Source organism: Pristis pectinata, chromosome 16 (genome assembly GCF_009764475.1).
Source record: "Pristis pectinata isolate sPriPec2 chromosome 16, sPriPec2.1.pri, whole genome shotgun sequence".
NCBI lineage: Eukaryota > Metazoa > Chordata > Chondrichthyes > Rhinopristiformes > Pristidae > Pristis > Pristis pectinata.
In genome coordinates this window covers 20,293,324-20,311,885 of record NC_067420.1, presented here as the reverse complement: position 1 = coordinate 20,311,885, position 18,562 = coordinate 20,293,324, and the positions used below count along the sequence as shown (strand labels likewise).

Here is an 18,562-nt window from a genome sequence, read left to right as displayed (position 1 = left end):
CTGAGTTCCTCCAGATTCTTTGTGGATTTCACTTTAAGCCTGTCCATATTTAATCTAAATGTAAAAATATTATGATCACTGCTCCCCAAATGCCCTTCCATTGACACATGGACCACTTGGCTCACTCTATATAGAACCGGGTCTAATGATGTCTCTTTCCTCACTTGGTTGGAAATACATTGCACATTGAAATTCTTGAGCACATTCCAGAAAGTCATCCCCTTCTTTGTCCTTTACTGCAACAGTGTTCCAAACAACAGGGCAACACAATGGCAATGCTACTAGATCTGCTTCCTCACAGCTTGATTCAGTCCTAACTTCCAGTGCTGTCAGTGTGGAGCTGGTACATCTTCCTTTGTCCACATGGGTGCCCTGTAGGTATGCCAGTTTCCTCCCACATTGCAACAACATACAGTTTGGCAGTTTAACTGGCCACTGTAAATTACCTTGAGCACGGAGATGAGTGAAAGAATATGGAGGGAGTTGGTGGCGAGCAAGCCAAAGGGGCTGCTTCTGTGCTGCATGTCTCTATGAACTTTGGAGTAATTGATATCAATCCTCATCACCATTCCACAGCTTTTGCACATTTCTGTAAGTTCTCTGCAGGTTTGCTCCTTTGCCTTTCTCCCGTTCATTATTGTGTGACCTTTTGAATACCCCGCAATAATTTGACAGCTTTCTTTGTGCTTTTCATCTCTAACCAAATGAAATCTATACCCTGACCACTCAAGGACATTTTCTTCCTTCAGCACAATGATATCTTTCTTAATTAGTATTGTCACACTCACAAAACTCTATAACAGAAAACTTAACTAAATTTTAGAATGAAATAACTCTCTATAAGAGATATAAATTCCCATTTTTTAGATACACAGAAAGCGGCACACTGTGGAAAATGCACCTGATGTTCAACACTCTTTGTGACAATAATCTGAACAAGTTTCACACCCCTCCATTGCAGTCTTATCAACATTAGACCTAGAAATTGCTACCAATCCTGTTGGCATTTTGAGTGGTACTCACACACAAGTCAATCTAAGAAATGAAATCAAATTATATTTTATTAATGAGGAAGTGGATAATTATTCTAGTATCAGCTACAATTAATGACCATTTCATAGGTCAAGCTCTTATTTCCTACTTATCTGTCAAAAATCAACAACTATTCAGCACTTTATATAACAACATGAAAAAGCAGTTAAACATTAGTGAGACCAAATGCAGACTAGGTGACCATTTCACAGAACAGCTGCATTCTATCCGTAACTGCGACCTGCACCTCCCCGTTGCCAGTCACTTCAACTCCCCCTCCCACACTGTCACTGATATGTCAGTCCTCGGCCTTCTCCACTGCCAGGAGAATACTAAGTGCAAACTAGAGGAACAGCACCTCATTTCCCACCTTGGAATCTTGTGGCTTAATGGCATGAACACTGAATTCTCCCACTTTAAGTAATTCCTCCCACCCCACCTTGGTTCTTCTCTTCTTCCCTTTCCTAGCCTCTTTCTCTTTTTTTTACCCTTTTTTTCTTTTCTCTCCTTACCTTGGACTCATCCCCCAGTGGATCTGCTCTCCCCACCTCTCCATCACTATCTCTTACCTGTATCTACCTATCACCACCTTGTGCCCATCCCACCTCCCTTCTTCTGTCCACCTATCACTGCTCTGCTTCCCCCTCCCCTCCTATATTGGGCTTCCCCTTTTCCTATCTTCATTCCTGAAGTATGGTCCTGACCCAAAACGTTGACTGTCTGCTTTTCTTCATAGATGCTGCCTGGCCTGCTGAGTTCCTCCAGCATCATAGTGTTTTTCAAGCAAAACATTTATTTTGAAAAAACATCTGTGGTGTGATATTGTTAGTCAGTATTTTGATACAATTTATTAAAATACTATTTCTCCAACGAATATTCCAAGTGGACTGATTGCAAAAAGGAAAAACGGGATTGGGGTTGGATTACACTTAAAAATATAACCTTTGGAATGTTCTAATAAAATTTTCCAATGATTGTTGGAGATTCCAAACTCATTTGTTAGTTGGAAAACAAGTGGGTAGATACAGGCACTTTTCCACTTAAAGAACAATGTAATGAACTCTGATTCAATTAATTTTGTTTCACTTCCTGTACCTCAGCTTCTTGAATTAGCAATTCAATTTTACTTTAGTTCTAAGCTAATTTGAATTAGTTTAAATTCAAATGGATTCACTATTACTCTCTGATTGTGAAAACAATAAAAACCTTCATATATTTTCATTCATAATAAGTGAATAAGCTTGGTGAGAAGCTATTGGCATCTGTAGTCCATTCAACAGAAGGTTATATTTGGAACATGCTTAATAGCTCCTGCTATTCTGAGTGTTTTAGATAGGAAGCTAGATCCAAAAAAATCTATGGGACTATGAATATATCATCTATTAATTACCAACTGACAGTTAAATTTATCAGGATAGAAATTATACACATGTATTGTGCATTCTTACTTATTGTCCATTTCTTGTACACATGATGCACTAACACAATCCAACAGCAGAGATTATAAACAACAACCTGAGAACATGCAATCAATAGATCCAGGACTCTGTTACATGTGACGCTTATTTTAGAATTACAGAAAGCTGAAATTACTCATGTTAATAAGTTGTGCAATACAATTAGTGCAACCTCTATTACCTCTATTTATTTTTGGGGTGGCACGGTAGCGTAGCGGTTAGCACGACGCTATTACAGCGCCAGCAATCGGGGTTCGATTCCCGTCGCTGTCTGTAAGGAGTTTGTACGTTCTCCCTTGTCTGCGTGGGTTTCCTCCGGGTGCTCCGGTTTCCTCCCACATTGCAAAGATGTACGGGTAGGTTAATTTGGGTTTAAAATGGGCAGTGCTGACTCGTTGGGCCGGAAGGGCCTGTTACCACGCTGTAAATAAAACTTTTAAAAATTTTAAAAAAAACACAAAATTAACTGTTTTGGTCTCAGGCTGATTCTTTCTGTTCAAAGTAATGGAGGAAGAATTTCATTGCAGGGTGTTTTAGAATACTTGAAGGAAAATGATCAACCTTGAAAGCAAGGATTAACAAATGGAAGAGTAATTATAAATTTTAAAGGAATTTCCACACTCCTATTACATCTGCAATCCATTTTAACTACTCTGAACAGTAATTACAAATGCAAAATAGTTTTTCTTGTTGATAATTTGAAAAATCTCAAAGATATTACAGCAGAGGGATTAATCTTCATCACACAATCAAAATTATCTTGCCACAACTGGAGAATAAAAATATTGAAAACATTGTCAGTAAGATTTGTCAAAGCTCCAGAACTTGTGGTCAATGTTGAATCACCAGTGCCGGCTGCTCACCAATATCGAAAAATCAGACTTACTTTTTGTGGATCTCCCAAGCCTGACTCATTAGACAAAGCCAGCTCCACCCTCAGAAGTGAGGCTGTGTGCCTGGACAGGGCTTTCAGTGCGCAAATCTCAATACATGGGTGGGTTAGAACAAGCCCCACCCATGGATCTGCTGAAAAAACTCACAGCAGCCTGCACTCGCACTAACTTGTGGGTTGTCAAAGTTGTCAAAAGCACTGACTGTTTCTGACATTTGAACAAATTTAGAAAAGAGTTTTAAAAGTTAAGTAAAAAATAAAAAAAATACAAATGCACTTAAAAACAATTGAAAATCATCAAATAAATTAAAACAGCTTTAAAACTGAAAATTAATTAAAACTCACCTTGGCCCTATGGAGCCATTTGCCTCCATTCTGATAATGTTCCTCCATTAGATCTAACCTGCTGCAAATTAATTGAGTAGATTCCCTGATCGAAGTGTGGAAGTTTACTCTGTCACTGGACAATGAGGAACTAACTGAATGGCGGAAAACAGCTGGAAAAACGCTAGCTCATGCTGATAGGAATTTCGGGACTTCTGCATTTGAAAAAGACAACATGGAGGTCCCAAATTTGCAGGCACTTATATGGTATTTCCCCACGACATCTGGGGTAATAAATGAAAAGTTCTGTTTTGTTACTTTTCACACACAGTAATACCATGCTGCAATAAACTCCAGTGTGACATGCTATTGTGGAATCTTTTCGGAAATGTAGTGCTCCATTGCTCTTGTTAGATGATCAAATCAGTTTTAAAAATACACTACTTCTGCTTCACTAACACTATTGCCAAGGTCAAAAGTAGGTGATGTGCTGAACACTGCACAATCATTTACTTCAGTAAACTTTTATTTCTGAGGATCCTTAAACAAAAGCAATGAACTGGAGAAAACAAAATTGCACTTGTATCACAGAAGATGATATACTGCCAACAAATGATATGTTAGTCTTTTTGACTTCCTGCCGTCTACAAAACAGATCTTAAGTCAATGTTCTTTAAAAGCTGCATTTCACTGAATTTTTGTGAACTGCAACCTTTTCTCTTTAAGAAGCAGGTTGAACCTTGTCTATCACACAGGTTTGCCCCAGAATGTACTTCAAATATGTGGTTCATATCTCTTGTGGCAGAGTTATGTTAAAATGCTGTCTTACCTGATCTTCTTCACCACCACCCTCCTCATCATATTTCAGAATGTTGTCCCTGACGTCATCCTCTGGGTCAATTAGAAGTTGTTTTGTTTGTCGTTCTTTATCCCTGCGTTTCATCCATATCACAAATAGCAAGACGAGAACTGAAGGAACAAGCATTACATCGTTAATATTACACAATGCGACTTTAATCACTGTTTAATTCTACCTTCGCAACTTACTTAACAAAATGATGATGCATAGGAGGATTGCTATAATGGCTCCTGTGCCCAATCCAGCTGCTGCAATAGCACCAATGGCTGTACAATCTCCATGCTCATCACAAGGGCAGACTTTCACTTTAATAACAGTGGTGCTTGATAATGGAGGGTTGCCAGAATCTGTGATTATGATTGGAATATCATATACACTAGCGACCAGGAATCCAATTCTCAAACTGAGCTGAGCAGAGTCCCCTGTTGAATACACAGAGAGAAAATTAATCAGAATTTTATACATCATAAACAAGTCAATGAGCTCTTTCACAACTAAAAAAGCAGAAATAATCTCACAGTGATTGTAAATCACAAGCATGAAAGATCTAAAATTAACATAAAATATGTACATGGAAAAACATTCTTCATTGATGATAAAGAACAAGTGAAGCTGTCAATTGTCCACCAAGTACTTATAGAACAAGTCAGTACCAGAACCTTAGTGTATCCTTTAATTAAAGTGCTATGATAATGAATTATTATTAAAACAATGCACACTTGCCTGCATTGTCAATCTATAAGGCAAAATAAGGTTTTCACTTGAATAAAGCACTTTATGATTCACATAATCCCATTATCAAACCTATTCATGCAATAATACATGTACAATGCACTGTATTGTTGCTATTAAATTGTCTACTGTTCTATTTTGGAAAAGTTGGTGTGTTAATAGTTGTACTGTACACACTTGTGACAATTTCATGACTGAATTTGCCATAAACTGAAAACCAATCAATAAAAAAATGAATTTAAGTCACTGGGCTTATGGTTTATCAGCCTTTCAATCACTTATCACATTCTGAAAATCTTTTCCTCCAGGCACATTTACTTTTATTATTTTTATAGGATTGCCAACAAATAGGCAATTGTCATTTCATGATGTGTAATGGTATCAGAATATCAGAAATTAGTTGCTACTACATTTTCACGTGCAGACATAAATTCCAAGTAGAAATGATGATATAAACTACAAACTAAAGTGTTGCAATCTTGGACCAACATGGATATCATATTCCAGTATTCCTTTCACGCATCCTTGTAGGCTTTATGACACCTTCTGTAAAGTATATTTTCTGTGCTGAAAAACACAGCTAACAGACTCATTCTTGAAAACTGTACTCCAGAATGCTTAATATTTCAATGAATTTGAGTCTATCTAAGTGATGTTCTCCCCAGAAACATAAATTAATAATGCATGCAGTTGTAATTTATATATACACAAATTACATTAATTATTAAAAGAACTTTCACTATTTAAAAAAAAACATATCCTTCAGTTTTAAATTGGGAAGAAATATTTTCACTGTTTGAAGTGAAAATACTTCTTCCCAACACTGTTGCTTGTTTACTAGACGTGCAATGCTTTCCCTTGTTAAGCAGTATGAATTCAGCAAACCAGTTGTGATGGAGTTTTCCTTCACAAGAACTTGCATCATGTAACTCATGAGGAACTTCTGGGAGCTGGTTTAGTGCCTCAGAATGACAGCATTGAGGATGTATTGACAATGTATTTTCATGTTCCTGTGAGTGGCCCCCCATCGAGTTTCAGTCAGTCTTGCTCAGGACACATGGGAATGATTAAACTGGGATAGACTGGGTCAGAGCCCAGGTTCTGATGGCCAGAAGACATGGATATCCTTCCTTCCATTCAGCAGTCCAGATGTGTCAACTCAGGTTGCTGCTACCGGCATTGCTGGTGGTAGCGACTGTCAGCAGATTGAAGAGCAGGTAATTCCAGTGAGATACTGAGTTCTACGGACAGCTGAATGGATGGGAGGCTAACTGGAAGATAGGGAAACGGAGTCCAATTCAAAAAGATAGGCCTGTAAATACTGGCAGTTATTGGAGTAACTGCTGATGGGCAATTGCAGGATATGCCCCATTGTTTCCTTTGACTCCCCTGTTAGTGGCAAATATAATACTGCATCTGGTTTTTGCTGCACTCTCGTAAATTGAATTCCATCTTTCCATTCAATGTGGATTTTAGCAGCAATCTGCAACCCAAGTCTACCCTTCAAATGATCCAGTTGTGCCATTTTTATTTCTTCTTGCCTCAAATACATTGTCAATCCCATTCCTACACCAAACCATCATTCTTCACTAATGTTCCACTGTCCTAGGCTTGGATCCCTCTTTGGATGAGCCTACAGCCACACACAGTGCCATTCTAGGTATTAGAGTCAATGAGCCATACAGCACAAAGCAGGGCTTTGGATCATCTTGTCCATGCCGACCACCAAGTACCCATGTATATTTATCCCATGTTCTAGCACTTGGCCTGTAGCATCCCAATCTTTCACAATTCAAGTGCTCACCTTGATACTTCTTAAATGTTGTGAGCACTTCTGTCTCTGACATCCCCTTAGGCAGTGCATTCCAGATTTTAACCACTTTCTAGGTGAAAAAAAAATCTTCCCCAGATCTGCTCCAAACCCACCTCTCATCTTAAACCTCAAGTTTTGGATATCTGTGCTATGGGGAAAAGTTTTTTGCAATCTGCCCTATCTATGCCCCTTATAATTTCTCTGAGGAGCATCTATTAGCCTTCTCCTAAAGGACAACAAACCCAGCCCATCCAGTCTCTCCTGATAACTGAAATGCCCCATTCCAGGCAAAATCCTGGTGTATCTGCTTTGCATCCTCTTCAGAGTAATCACATCCTTCCTATTCTCCAAAATGGTTATCAGAGCACTCATCAACACACTCTCATGGGAAACAATACTTAGCTACCCATCTTCTTTGTTCACTGACTGCACTTCTAGTCTTCACCATAGTGGTGCAGGGCTTATTAAAATATTGCACTGTGTATCACCCTCCTGCTTTTGTGAGGATACACACTGTTCCACCAAAATTACCTCTTCTATAAAATTCTCATTCTTTATTGCCCCAGTTGTCTCACTGAAATATTCACCTTCTCTACCTGTAGTATATGCAGTACATACAGTATATAATGAATCTTAGTTATTTCAATTTCCATCTTTATTCACATTTTTCCCCACCCATGAGCTTTCCAACAGCCAACTCAGTTTAACCGTACAGCACTGGATCTATTGGACCACATGAAGCACGGTGAATCCACCTAGTGTCTCTGAACCTCTCACCCTTACCCTCTACCACCACCACCATATGCAAGAACCTGTGACTGTCTTTCTTGCTGTGAATCCAGGCCATCTCTTCAGCTGCCATGGAGACACAAAAGACAAGCAGTCCTGATGCGGGGTCTTGATCTGACCTGAATCGTCAACCATCCCATTGCCTCCACAGATGCTGCTCGACCTGCTAAGTTCCTCCGGCATTTTGTTTTTTATTCGGCTGCCATTACTGCTGCTGCATCCTTCGTTCCTCTTAATCACAAAAAGATATTCCACAGGATCACCTTGTTGCTCCTTCCTTTCTTCCCTAATGGCACCTTATCTTCTTCACCAAAACTCCTTCCTGCTCCATCAACTGCATTAAAGTTGATGGAGCTGGAATCTGTTCCATCTGTTGCAATAAAGTTCTCCCCATAACTTTTCTGCTGAATGATGTTATAAATAGGTCCCAGGCACTGACTCCCTCCATTTCAAACCTACCATTATCACTTCCATGTAAAAACACTTGCATCTATCCTTGTAGACCAACATTCAATATCCAAAAAACCCTCTTCCAACATCTCTTTGCTCAGATTAATTATGTTGCCTTCACTTAATTTTTTGCAGTTTATTAACAAACCACAGTCAAGCAATCTCCAGAAATAGCTTTTCATTTCAATTCTGCATCAGATTATTTGCAAATTCACCCCTATTTGACTGCTCTTGACATTTCATCAAAAAATCTATCTCAACTTCTGTAGCGTTCCCTGCTTCCATTGCTGCTTCAGCTCATCAGTTGCAGATAACTTTACCCATGCTTTTCTAACTTCCACAACGAAATATTCCAATGCTCTCATGCAGGCCTGCCACTAACCACTTCTGAGAAACCTCCGCCTCATCAAATCTCTGTTGTCCATATCTAATCCCCACCATGACTTCCTCTTTGCTGAGATTGGCTCCTGTTCCCCTTAAGTTTATTTTTTTTTAGAATTCTCACTATGGCATTTAATGTTCTAACATTGCTATTTTACTTTAAGATAGGGAAGTATTAAGCCTGCATGCTCTAGTCTAATTATCCTACATCCACTTCATCCAGAGATGCTACAATTTATTTCATTCTTGTTTGCAATATTGGTTCAAATAACTCAAATAAATATCGATATATACATTTGGGAGCAAAGATTATGATAACTACACTTGTATGAAATAAAATACCTTTCTATTTTTTTCTTAAATTGAGAAACCATATTAATTACCAGATAAATAAACGTTCATGAGGAGAATGCTGACGGCTCAGCAGATCTGCTTTTATAATCCATGTGATGGATGGCAATCCAACCAAACTGTAAACTCTTGGGGAAACTGGAAGAAAAGTAGTTTACTGCAGTACTTTTTTCTCCTCTGGCCCGAGTTCACATTCATAAACTGGATGAAAGTCTATTTTCTCTAATAGCCAGCAACTTATTGAGATGAATAGGGGCATGCTGGATCTCAGTAAACATAATCCACAATGGAAAGTCCTGTTTAAATTCAGCACATTCAAAACTTATTCAAGATGCCACTCAGAGGTCAGGAAGAAACACACATTGGGAAATGAAGAAATTATGCTTGTTCAACATAGATGCTCAAAGATTGAGGATCAGGTACACCATCAGAGTAATGCACATGGATTTCTACACTGCACTTAGCCTGTGTACCTCTGACCCAGGACTGATCAATACTGCCAGCAAGTAGGAAATCAATTCCCAACACTGCTTTGCAGTACATCTACAGGCACAACCCCATCAAATCTCTCAAAAGAAAACACAAAAACAATGGGTATATAGAAACATGTAAATTTAAACTCAAAGGGTCTCAGTAACTACTGAAAGGTAGCAGAATTTTTCTTAGAGTCAGTATGAGTCACACAAGCAGAAGTTCAAATAAAAGTACGAGATCTTTTTGTTAGTTGAAATTTATTTGTCAAATCCAGTGACATAAGTTGTTGTATTACCCATGTTCAAACTATTGCATGCTAAAACTGACAAAAATTGGGTCTATTTGACCCAGATTTCCTTACACAGATTCTGGAACTTATGGGATTGTGCCCTTTTTCTGAACAAGAACTCATCCAGTCTCTTTTAACAATTACTGCGATCTCTATTCCATTGTCCCAGCTGAGTTACCTGTTCCTTAGTTCTATTACTCTCCTATAAAAGGCAAGTTATTTAATTATCCTATTTACATTGAATTTTATTTTAACTCATTTCTCTGAATAACGTTCCTGACACAAAGTTGTCCTTGCAGCCAAGTTGTGTAGATCAGCAGGTATCTTCCCGCCTCCGCACTTCCATCACCCTCTTTCACTCTTCAGTAATCTCTCAGGGTAATTTCTCAGAGTTTAATTTTTCAGCAGCAGTTTCAGGTTTGAAGACACTGATTATTATCACTGCAACTCGTGAGCGTCATTACATTTGAGGGTTACATATGTTTTCTCTTCCATTATGTTGCCTTAATGGAATGATCTACTTGGGAACAATGGACTTTCAAAACAAAAGGCAACTTACTTCAGAATGACTGTGGTTGCTTTGCGAGTTGTAATGAATTGGTTTCTGATAAAAAATAGCTGAGATCCAAAACTGCTTACTTAGCACCAAAATAAAAATGATGAGTCATTGCCTTAGGAAAGATCGGTATGTCATGTGTGACTTAAAATCAAAGGATTCAGTGGAAAGACAGACCATGAAGCAAGAATACAGTTGTTCATATGTACAGAGGAATTTAAAATATATTTTTATGGATGCATGAATGATTTTACTTTAGGTTGTAAAAAGCAGAACTCTTCCTCAAGAAAATATAACAGCCAGTTAGTGTTAAGTTCATATTTAGCCAAATATTTTTTGAAGTGTGTTTGATCTCTAAGCCATGCATTTAAGTGCATGGAAGTGAATTAGTCCAACTGAACAGGATCACATAGAGAGGGCGAGAGTGAGAACAAGAATAGCTACGATCATATTGAACAGCTGGGCAGGCTTGAGAGATTGAGTGGTCTACTCCTGCTCCAATTTTCTTAAGTTCTTATATTTCAAGCCAATGACCCTTCTTCAGAACTAGGAATGAGAAAGCAGCTGTGTTTTAAGTTGCAGAAAAGGGCAAAGGAGAGTTCTGAAGAAAGATCAGTGATCTGAAACGTTTTCTCTATTTCTCACTCTGTTGTTGCTGTCTGGCCTGCTGTGCACTTCTACCATTTTCTGATCCTGTTTTGGATTTCTTGTACCTGCAGTTCCTTGCTCTAATCCAACAAAATTAACTGCTTAACTTTGTGTAAATAATGTGAAAATCTTTTAACATTCAGAGCTACGTTACCTGTGTAAACAATTGATAATATTTTAGATGCATATAAACTAATGGCACACAATAACTGTTTGCCAGCTATTGCATATGAGAGATCACCCAGTTCCAAACATTTATATATGGTTTCTGTCACGTTGTATAATATAAATAGTATTGCTTACTTGAGAACCATGCCTGTTCCAAAATGTATATACCTTTTCAGAATGATTGAAGTTGCTTTGTCATTTGTAATGTAGAAAATTTGACTCCTGATGAAAATGGATGAGATCTAAAATTGCTTACTAAGCCCCAAACAACTCCTATGCAACTCCCTTCAGCCTAACGTGTCAATGCAGACCAAAAATAACAACCAATTTCACGTGCTTGCACCTTGTCCATAACCTGTGTAAGCTATGGCACTTCAAATGCTCATCCAGGTGCTTGAGAAAGTGATAACAGTTTCCAGAAGAGGGTAGTAAGCTCCAGATGCTGACAAAAAATGCTCCTCGATTCCTCTCAAGTCCGACTCATAAACCAAAATCTATATTGCATAACCATTGACCTTTCTGCAAAGAGAAGAATGTTCTTATTGTTTATGCTGTCTAGGTCTCTCTCATGATTTTATTAACCTCAATGAAATCTCTGTGTAGCTCACATTATTTTGAGGAAAACCATCTCAGGCAACTCTTAGAAATTGTGGATGTTTTGAGACCCTATGTTTGTAGTACAATCACCAGACTCCTAATAGGTAGGACCAACAAGCACAGATAGTTGTGGCCAAGTGCTGAAAGTTGAAAGGATTGTCACTAAATGAAATCAATACCCACATCCACTTTGACCTGTGCTCCCTCAAGCTCGGTTCCATGCTGGAAAAAGAGGCTTCCAAAAAATTTCCCTTCCAGACAATTTGCACTAGATTATGATGTACATCAATATGTAATTTTAAGGGAATAAATAAATAATTTTCTTGTGCTAATTATGCAAATAATATAATTACACATTGAATAGTGACGTCAGCATTAATTCAGCATGAGAAACCACAAAGAATAATTTCCACTAAAGTAAATGAATATAATCACTCATTAAATAAAATTGGCTTTTTACAGCAGGATGGCTGAATATTACAGAAAATTCCATGTGATAGAATTTATCAAATATTGTACTGAAATTCTGATTGAAAGTATCCAAAGAATCCAGTACCTGAAAAAGGCATTAAAGATTTCAGTAAGAAGTGTTTAATTTTACCTTTGTGGAACTTTCCAGTATTGTTCAAATATCCATTTATTGGAGAATTTCAGGAACCAAACACACACAAAAAGATCACGTTCTAACAAAGTGGAAGCTGCTCATGACTGAAAACTATCTACAACTGTCCATCTGAGTTTCGGTAGATGAAATGTCTCTGGGATAAATAGTCAGAGTTGCTTCACTTTCATGACTGGTATCCTAAATTTTCAAGCCTCATACTGCCTGCAGCTCTGGACATAAACTCTTTTTGAACACAGCTCCTCACACACCTGAGCATATAATAGTCTATAGTGGTGCACTGTTGTATTGATTTATGAGATGCGAGTGTCATCAGAAAGGTTAGCATAGACTACCCATCCCTAAATCCCCTTAAGAAAGTTGAGGTTAGCTACCTTCATAAGTTGCTACAGTTTATGGATTGCAGGTGCTCCAATGATGCTGTTGGACAGGAAGTTCTTGGGGTTAGACCCAGCAATGAAAGAACCATAATAGATTTTCAATATAAATTCCCTGGCTATTACAGTAGGAGTCAGAATCTCACCTCTGGATTGTTAGGCTAGTCCTTCTGTTTCTTTCAGCCCAGTAATTTAATCCCTATGCTCTCATTACTGTAACTCTGACTTTCTGTCAAGGGCCACTCTCACATACAGCAAAACTACGAAAGAGTCATAGAGTCAAAAAGCCCTGCATCCCACCGAGTCTGTGCCTGCCATCAAGCACCCATTACACTAATCCTACGTTAATCCCCTTTTATTCTCCCCACATTTCCATCAACTCTTCTGAGATTCTACCACACACGTACATATACAAACCACGTCTTCGGGAGGTGAGATGAAACTGGAGCAACTGGGGGAAATCCGCCAGTCATAGAAGAGAGCGTTCAAACTCCATACAAACAATACCAGAGGTCAGGATTGAACCTGGGTTACTGGAGTTGCAAGGCAGCTGCTCAACCAGTTGCGCCACTGTGCTGCCCTTTGTATTGAGGTGTAAAACTGCGCTTGCACACTTGAAGAAAGAAAAGCTACAAAAATATATCACTCCCAGGGAGCTATGATTAGAAACAAGAGAACAGATTGCATGAATAAAGGAAAATTGTTACAATAATATTATGAGTAACACTGCATTATATTTTAACTTCTACTTTGACTGTGAACTGTTAATTCTATGGAGTTTACTTTTACTTTGACCTGACATGTACTATTCAGTACCAGAACAGATCAACACTCTCTAGGCTTGCAGCTTACCATTTAATCGTGTGATTGTCCAGTTCCGCTTGACACCCGGTGGTTTATTTGTCAGTTCAAACACAAATGGGTCTGTATTTGGATCTCTGTCAGCGTCTCCAGCTGTGATGTTTATTGCGTTTGGATTTGGCTTTTCACAAATTTGGGTTTCTTTGGGAATCAGCTCTGGTGCATTATCATTAACATCGATGAGATAAATCTGAATGGTGCCAGTTCCACTTGCTGCAGGATTGCCTGAATGGAGACAAGCACCTATTAGTTTACAGGAAATCATTCATCAAACCATTTTTTTTTAAATGGAGATGCTGATTCACGAAACTTTGCCACAAGGGGTCCAGCCAGCTCTCCACTGCTAGAATAAATTTTATTTGGAAGTTGGTCTTTGAGCATGGATAGATATATGGTGACTGCAAATTCTTCACGATATCATAAATAAATACAAAACAATACAAACACCTCCAAGTTTTGTTTAAAAATCTATTTACTATATTTTAATGAAACATTTTTATCCCAGATGCTGACTGGGACTTTTCACATTAATATTGCATTTATACTCCAACTGTGTTACAGGTACAAAAAGTCTCAAAATCAGATTGCTACAGTCTTGGTGTAAAGGGACGAAAAAGCAACCAAACAAGACTAATTGGTGAAGAGGTCTCCCTCCATTTTGCTTTATGCAATCTGGACCTTCATACCAGAGTGAAATTCCAAACATGAGCATCAAGTTTATCCACCCAGAAGTGGTAGTGTAGCGGTTAGCATACGTAATGCTATTACAGCACCAAGTGACCCGGGTTCAATTCTGGCCACTGTCTGTAAGGAGTTTGTACGTTCTCCCCATGTCTGCGTGGGTTTCCTCTGGGTGCTCTGGTTTTCTCCCACATTCCAAAGATGTACGGGTTAGGAAGTTGTGGGCGTGCTATGTTGGCGCCGGAAGCGTGGCGACACTTGCGCCCCCAGAACATTCTACGCAAAGATGAATTTCACTGTGTGTTTCCATGTACACGTGACTAATGAAGATATCTTATCCTGAACTCAGTGAGACTTGCATTGTTTTTGTAGAATGTCATTGGTAGTAGAATAGCAGACCATGACACAATTTCAACGATCAATTAAGGAAAATAAGAAATGAAATAAATGACCATTCAATTTTATTCATTCCTAATAACTTTCCACAAAATATCTGACCTGGGTGTAATCCTGCAAGCACATGAAGTTAACATATCACATTCCAGCATTTCTATGCTTTGAGACCATAGGAAGAGAATTAAAGGCACTTGACTGAAAAGATGCAAAAAGACAAGATATCACTAAGCTAGACATTGCATTGTATCACAGTAGGAAGCCAACACCTACCATTGTCAGCTGCCAGGAATGTTGCTTCATAAATATTATTTTTAACATAGATGGATTCTCTGTCCAGGATGGCTGTGGTTGTGATCTGACCAGTTGTGGCATTAATGTTCAGCCAGCTTGCAGGATCTGACAATTCAGAATATCTAAGAAAAGCAGTAACTATTAATAAAGGTTTTAGCTAGCAGGTAGGAAAGCCAGTGGCAGATTTAGCTGAATACACATGAAACCAACAACTTTATAAGCAACAGTCCCACAGACGAAAATTCTTCTGAAGTCGTATGTACCAGATAAACAAAATGTTTTTTATTGTTAGCCTCATTCATCTAGTTGCAAGTGTGATGCTTCCACATGAAAACATTTGAAAAGTTCCACACCGCCTATTCTTGGTGATGGACATTGAAGATGTCCACCCAGAGTACATTCTGTGCTCTTGCTACCTTCAGTGCTTCAAGTGTTGTTCAACACAGAACACTCTATCAGCTGAGAGATGATGGAAGGTCCATCCTTGCTCACGTTTGATGAGAGATTTCATGGAGTATAGAGTCATTGACCTGCCGAAGTCTCTTACCTCTACTCCCTCTGCCTTGCTGATGGGACTAGATTGTGGTGGATTAGCCATAATTCTGAACAATATAACCATTGGAAAAAACATATTTGGCACATTGTCTATAAGGTATGATTCAGAGAGCAGGACTATGTTAGGCTGTTGCTTGGTTAGTCTGTGAGACGGTTTCCCAAAGCGGTCACCAGGTGTTAGTGAGCTGGATTTGGCCAATTTGACTGGCTTGCAGCTGAACCTGCGTGATGGAAGATACTGGTGGTGAATTCAAATAAGCTGAGGAAAATTAATATTTAAAGAACCAAGGTGGAGGAAGTGAAAAACCAGGATATGTTAAACTTGGAGAGCATACAAGTATCAAATGAAGGAGATTCAGTGGAGTACATCATCCACATCAAAGCATAATTGACATTGAATCAAAATGAGTGGAACGGGATTGAGGCTGGAGGTTTGGACCATTTAAGACAGAGGTTGAAGCCGAAAAGGGAAGCCATACAGATAAGTGGCAAAATCCTGGCTCAGGTCTACTGAGACCTCCAGCAATGTACTTTTTGGTTTCTCGTGATCCCACTCCTGGCCTGAAAAATCTGCAGTCCATACAAAGCCACGGACATCCAGAAGGAAGACCCTTGTACAGTGTCCCCAGAATAAGCCTTTTACACAAATTCATTTTTTGACGTGTTTTCACCCTATTTTTTTCTTTTACATGACATTTAATTTATCAAGAAGATTTGTGCCATTATTCTGATAGTTTTTGCCTTGGTAAAGATAGTAGAATCAATGGAATTGCTGATGATAATTCTCCTCTCTAAGTATTTCAATAAAGTGAAGGAATGTCAGATTGGTCATTTGACAGGTGCTCCGTCCCCATTGGACCTGCAGTCCAAGCATGGAAACCTACCTCAGTAGAGCATCTCAGACATTCAGCAGAAGTCCAATAAGTTGCAAATAAAAACTCATCTTTGTGGGTTCTGGTGGAATAAGGAAGATGGCCACTGAGGCCCTTGGTCCACTCATTCCTCCTCCGCTCTTCTCAACCCCTGCAATTTACTTTGGAGCTCACCCAATCAGCTCTAAGCTTTTCAACCTTAATAGGTTCAAAGCCTTTGAGCTGACTATTATGGGTGGCTAGGTGTGCTGTTATTGATGCCCAGCCATTAAATAAAAATGAATCAAACCTTTCAGCACAGCTTCTAGGCCTGTGGCCCCATTCATTCCTGCAGCTTCTCATCTGCAAGTCAAAATTCTCCCTCAAGTGGCTATTCAGTGGAAGAATCCCATTGCCAGGCACTAGCTGACTTGTGCTTGAGTTGTATCTCTTCACAATTGGACATAAAAGAGCAATAACCAGAGCCATAAAGAAATAGATGTCTGAGAAAGTGCAGGAGTTTGCAACTGAGACTGCAGACGAGAGGAGTTTATATGGTAATCAATTCTGAACAATATAGCCATTGGAAGAAACACATTCGGGATCATTAAACATTAAAAGCAATAAAAGAAAATAAATATAGATGAAGTATAATACATTGTGCAGGGAAGGAATACTCAAACAGACAGATGGGCTCATCCATGGTCATGAACCAATGTAGTAAACATTTATGTTTTAATGAAAGTCTTATTGCCTTCAAGTTGAATTAATTTATTGGTTACTCTAATCATACTTTCCAGCATATCTGTTTAAGGATGAATGCAATGCATTTTCACAAAACTGAATGTAACACATAAATGGAAAAACAGGCATAGGTTATAAATAAAAATTAATTACTGTAATAAATCAGTTCTAAGCATCCCCTTTGCCATCACCTAATCTCCTTAGAATAAGTACTTTCAGAATTGAAAACCTGCGCATACACTTAGATTTCTTAGCAATCTTTTGGGCTCATTTTGCACAAGCATGCTAGTATTGTTGTAGATCAATTTAGACCACACTGAAGACAACAAACATGAAGCAGAATTTTAAATACTGGACTAAAACAAGATACGTGATGGACATATGTAGCATGTCCATTACGATCTCAGTTCCAAATGTTAATCTGCCTATTTCTCTTAATAGATACAAACAGGCTTTCTGTATGTTTTTAGATATGAGACCTCTTATAGATGTAGTTTTTTTTAAATATACAAATTGAGATCATGTAAAAGGAGTCACTTTGGTTTAACTGTAGATCTTAAACTAAAGTTAAGAAATAATAAATAAGTCTCAACCATTATACACTAGTGACAATTCAAAGTAAGTTTCTGCTACAAAGTTTCAATGTCACAAAGTAAGCATATCAAAGATCTTTTCCATGCTGGATTTTCCAAAAATGCACGCATTAACAGACACGTTTGGCAAGTATGCCACAAATGGTCCAACATTACAATAGCCTGCATTTTAAAAAAATGGAATTATTTCTTTATACATGACAAGACTGCAGAGTTGCTAAATTTCAAATTTGAAATGAATAAGTTTACAAAGCATGTTGAACCAATTCAACCTCATCCTATGGATTTTTCATTCAGAATATTAGCTGCAAAAATTGGTATTACAAAGTTCAGGAAGTGATTTCAGCTGTAAAATTGATATTTTCAGTGCTTTTATTCCAGTAATCATAAGCTTGAAGACCGAGTTGCATATTCAATCAGAGAAATGCTGCAAAGCTTTAACAAAAAACAAAAGTTAGTGAGATGCTAGAGAGCTTAAGCAACAAATATGACTGAAATCTGACATAAAATAAGCTGCTTTGAAGGAACAACTTCAATTAAAACAACGATCCAAGATCTTCATTGTTGTTTCAAGTCCTATTGCATACTCAATGCATCCTACTTAGTTGGTTGCATGGTGGGTAATGTTATTGGATGAACAGCCAGAAGTCTGGCCCATTGATCCAGATGCTGGAGTTCTAAATCTCACCATGCCATCTGGTGAATTTAAATATTAATAATTAAGTAATTATTTTATTTTAGAAGAGCTGATCTCAGTAAAGGTAACCATGAAACTATTG

At 38.3% G+C, this 18,562-nt stretch overlaps 1 protein-coding gene across 1 annotated transcript in view; it reads right to left on the bottom strand.

Moving 5' to 3' along the window:
• LOC127578909 (cadherin-4-like) overlaps positions 1-18,562 on the bottom strand; it is a 476,299-nt gene that overhangs the window by 27,097 nt on the left and 430,640 nt on the right. Inside the window, exons 11-14 of the mRNA XM_052031464.1 lie at positions 15,020-15,162; positions 13,664-13,897; positions 4,753-4,986; positions 4,535-4,674 (exon numbers count right to left, since the gene is read on the bottom strand). Coding sequence (XP_051887424.1) covers positions 4,535-4,674; positions 4,753-4,986; positions 13,664-13,897; positions 15,020-15,162 — 751 coding nt within the window. The remainder of the gene's footprint in view (positions 1-4,534; positions 4,675-4,752; positions 4,987-13,663; positions 13,898-15,019; positions 15,163-18,562) is intronic.